The following is a 1846-nucleotide window of genomic DNA, read 5'->3' as shown; positions in this document are numbered from 1 at the left end:
TACAAACAAATATTTCTATTATAACTCCATGATTCAGTTTCAAAGTAATGGTGGAATAAAAGATGATAATTGAATTAATGATGATTAGAGGAGAAGAAGGCTTCCCAAATCTCAGCAAAGACCTGAACAATAAGATTATGGTGATGGTATGAATTGAGAGAGAGAAAGCAGCGCAGCAAATTCTCCAAATCCGAAGCAGCGAAGATATGCTTCTCTACAATCATCTCCACCATTGAATTCCTGAAATCGGTGTACGGATCGCTGGAGCGCTTCACCACCGCCAAGCTGTCCTCCACCGTGGATGGCATTTGCCACGTGTCGTCTTCGTACTCGCCGTCGCTGCTAAACAGCCCGTTGACATACTTGCAATCGGGAAATCGGTTATCGAAAGCCCGCTTTTTGTAACGCGCTTTTCTCCTGCCTCTTTTGCCCCTCGGGAAATCGTAGAAGTTGTTGATGATGGGGGAGGCCGGGGGGCATTTTCGACCATTGACGACGTCGGGAGAGAGGAGTGCGTAGCTGAATCGTGGGGAGAAATGAGACGGCGCAACCACGTCGGAGATTTGGTCTTTGGATTTGCATGATCGGAGCATGCGCCGGATGCGGATTTTCAGGCTGTTCTCCGCCATATTAATATTAGTGGTGGGTGGTGGTGAGGGGGGAAATGCTGACTCATTTCATATCTATATATATAGGGAGAGTAATTCAAATAAAGACTGTTTCAATAAATAAATCATTGTATCTGAATTTGAATTTTACTTGCTACTCTTGGAATATTGCTTATGTATATATTTAAGAAAAGTCACAATTATATATCCCTCTGATTTTACTTCAAATTAACTGAAATAATAATATCAACATTAATTAAAGCTTGAATTAATTTAGAGGCAATTAGAGGGTGGGCGTTTCAATAGATAATTTATTAAATTATTATGCCATTCTAGCTAGATTGATTATCCAACATATATACTTAATGATTGCAAATTTAACGTTTTCGATAGTTTTGTTGGGTACACAATATTCTATCCACACCAACTTCTACTCCCCAAATTGAGCATTATAATAAATCACCCGACATTTGAGTTCTTAATTATTTTATATTTTTGGCTCTAATATGATTCTTTACTCAATTCTAGTATTATAGCCACTTTTTCTTCATTGTTCATATATTGTAGTACACCATATTATTAATTCTTGATTGTCATACAGTTACTTTTTAAACTAAGCTAATTTATTCAAAAATGTCACAACAATTGAACAATGTTTGAAGGGTAGATTGATATATCTGGTAGGCACATAGACAAATATCTGTCACTTCTATGTAATAACGAAAGCAACAGCGAAAAATATTTAAAATTCTATTTTTTTTTTTCCATGTAAAAATTCCTACCATCCACACGATTCCTCCTTTATAATGGAAAGGATGCGCCAATATAAGTTTTAAATTTAAAAATAAAAAATCTCTAACTAACACCATGAGTTGGCCAAGTCTGACTACTGAGTTCTGAATAAGGGAGAAACCTTTTTGAAAAATTTGTTTTTATGAGTAGAAAATGATGAGAGCACTTTTGCCGTTTTTGTCGTCACTGTTGTCTCCTTTAATGGGGTGAATCCAGGTGCTATATGTATAAATTAATTTCTTCGAGGTCTGTTAAAGTTAGGGATATTGCTTTCGTTATTGACTTATGATTTCATGAGATTTGTGCAGTCGTTAATTTTGTTTGAAAAATTGAAGTAGAAATTACACTATTTAAATTTGTTATGTAAGTCTATAAATTAAAGGTTTAGTTTACACAAGGGAAATATAATTTGAGATAATTATAATAATGATAAAATTCCAACTCCA

The 1846-nt window shown here is 35.2% G+C and overlaps 1 protein-coding gene across 1 annotated transcript; it reads right to left on the bottom strand.

Annotated features, from left to right (window-relative positions):
• Window positions 1-705, bottom strand: LOC125197325 (transcription repressor OFP8). Its single transcript, XM_048096059.1, has one exon. The coding sequence runs from the start codon at window positions 627-629 to the stop codon at window positions 75-77; it is 555 nt and encodes a 184-aa protein (XP_047952016.1). The 5' UTR covers window positions 630-705; the 3' UTR covers window positions 1-74.
• Window positions 706-1846: the final 1141 nt, after the last annotated feature.

This window comes from Salvia hispanica, chromosome 6, assembly GCF_023119035.1.
Source record: "Salvia hispanica cultivar TCC Black 2014 chromosome 6, UniMelb_Shisp_WGS_1.0, whole genome shotgun sequence".
Lineage (NCBI taxonomy): Eukaryota > Viridiplantae > Streptophyta > Magnoliopsida > Lamiales > Lamiaceae > Salvia > Salvia hispanica.
The sequence above is the reverse complement of the archived record's forward strand: the minus strand, read 5'-3'. Positions and strand labels throughout refer to the sequence as shown.